The sequence below is a fragment of the Phalaenopsis equestris genome, unplaced genomic scaffold, assembly GCF_001263595.1.
Source record: "Phalaenopsis equestris unplaced genomic scaffold, ASM126359v1 Scaffold191238, whole genome shotgun sequence".
NCBI lineage: Eukaryota > Viridiplantae > Streptophyta > Magnoliopsida > Asparagales > Orchidaceae > Phalaenopsis > Phalaenopsis equestris.
Window position 1 is genome coordinate 1 of NW_018211187.1, and position 879 is coordinate 879.

Sequence of the window (879 nt, forward strand, 5' to 3'; positions counted from 1 at the left end):
AGAGCTTGAAGACAGTCAACAAGACCGGATCAATCAATCGAACCCTACTAATCAAACTCAACCAATCAACTTGATGCAGTTAAGCCAAGTCAACTAAGATTAGCCGACAAAGCCAAAAATCACCAAATGATAAACTATCACTTATAAAATACCAGAAATACCCTAGTACAAACACATCCCAAACGGAATAAAAACATAATATCACACTTATACTACATACTACATAAATAGGTGAAGCATTGAACCAAACAATAATATTATCTATTGTTCATCTCTCTCTCCTCATCCATACCTAGCCTTTGGATGTAATTTAGTGATAATCTCACATTCAACACTAAATATTATATAAACAACTACTAGACTTTAATTATTAAACATAAAAATACAGATGAAAACTCAACTAAATAACACTGGCGGCAACTCCCATGCACAACAACCCCTGGAACTCTCCCCACGCACGTGAAGCCTTTAAGAGTACTGTCGGCGGGGCTGTCACAGACCACACCTCGCACCTCTCTTCTTCCTCCTCAATATTTATATAAATATATAGTCATAGAAACTTTAGTTTCAGGGATGGTTGAAGCCTGGAGCTTCTTCTGAGTTTCTGCTTGTTTGTTTCGGGTTTGGATCCAATATGGGGTCTTGTCGGTACTGGACCCGAAGCCTATTCTTAGGCTACTTGGTTCTTTTTTTCTTCTCTCTCTGTCTTTGTATTGCTGCTGAGACTTCTGCTGTTGTTGGCTCTGTGGAGTGTGTTGATTGTGGCCCAAAGAGTCTCAGGAATGATGAAATTTATAAAGGTAGGAGAGAAATTACTCAACATAATAAGTTCTTCATATGTGTTTTATTTTTTATATTTTGATTTTATATATATATATA

General features: G+C 36.7%; 1 protein-coding gene across 1 annotated transcript; it reads left to right on the plus strand.

The window, feature by feature from the left end:
• Positions 1-442: 442 nt before the first annotated feature.
• LOC110034607 (proline-rich protein 4-like) lies at positions 443-802 on the plus strand (the record flags this gene model as incomplete). Its single annotated transcript, XM_020738855.1, is given in 1 exon segment — positions 443-802. A coding segment is annotated over 1 exon segment (168 nt), but the record flags the coding sequence as incomplete, so codon positions are not given.
• Positions 803-879: the final 77 nt, after the last annotated feature.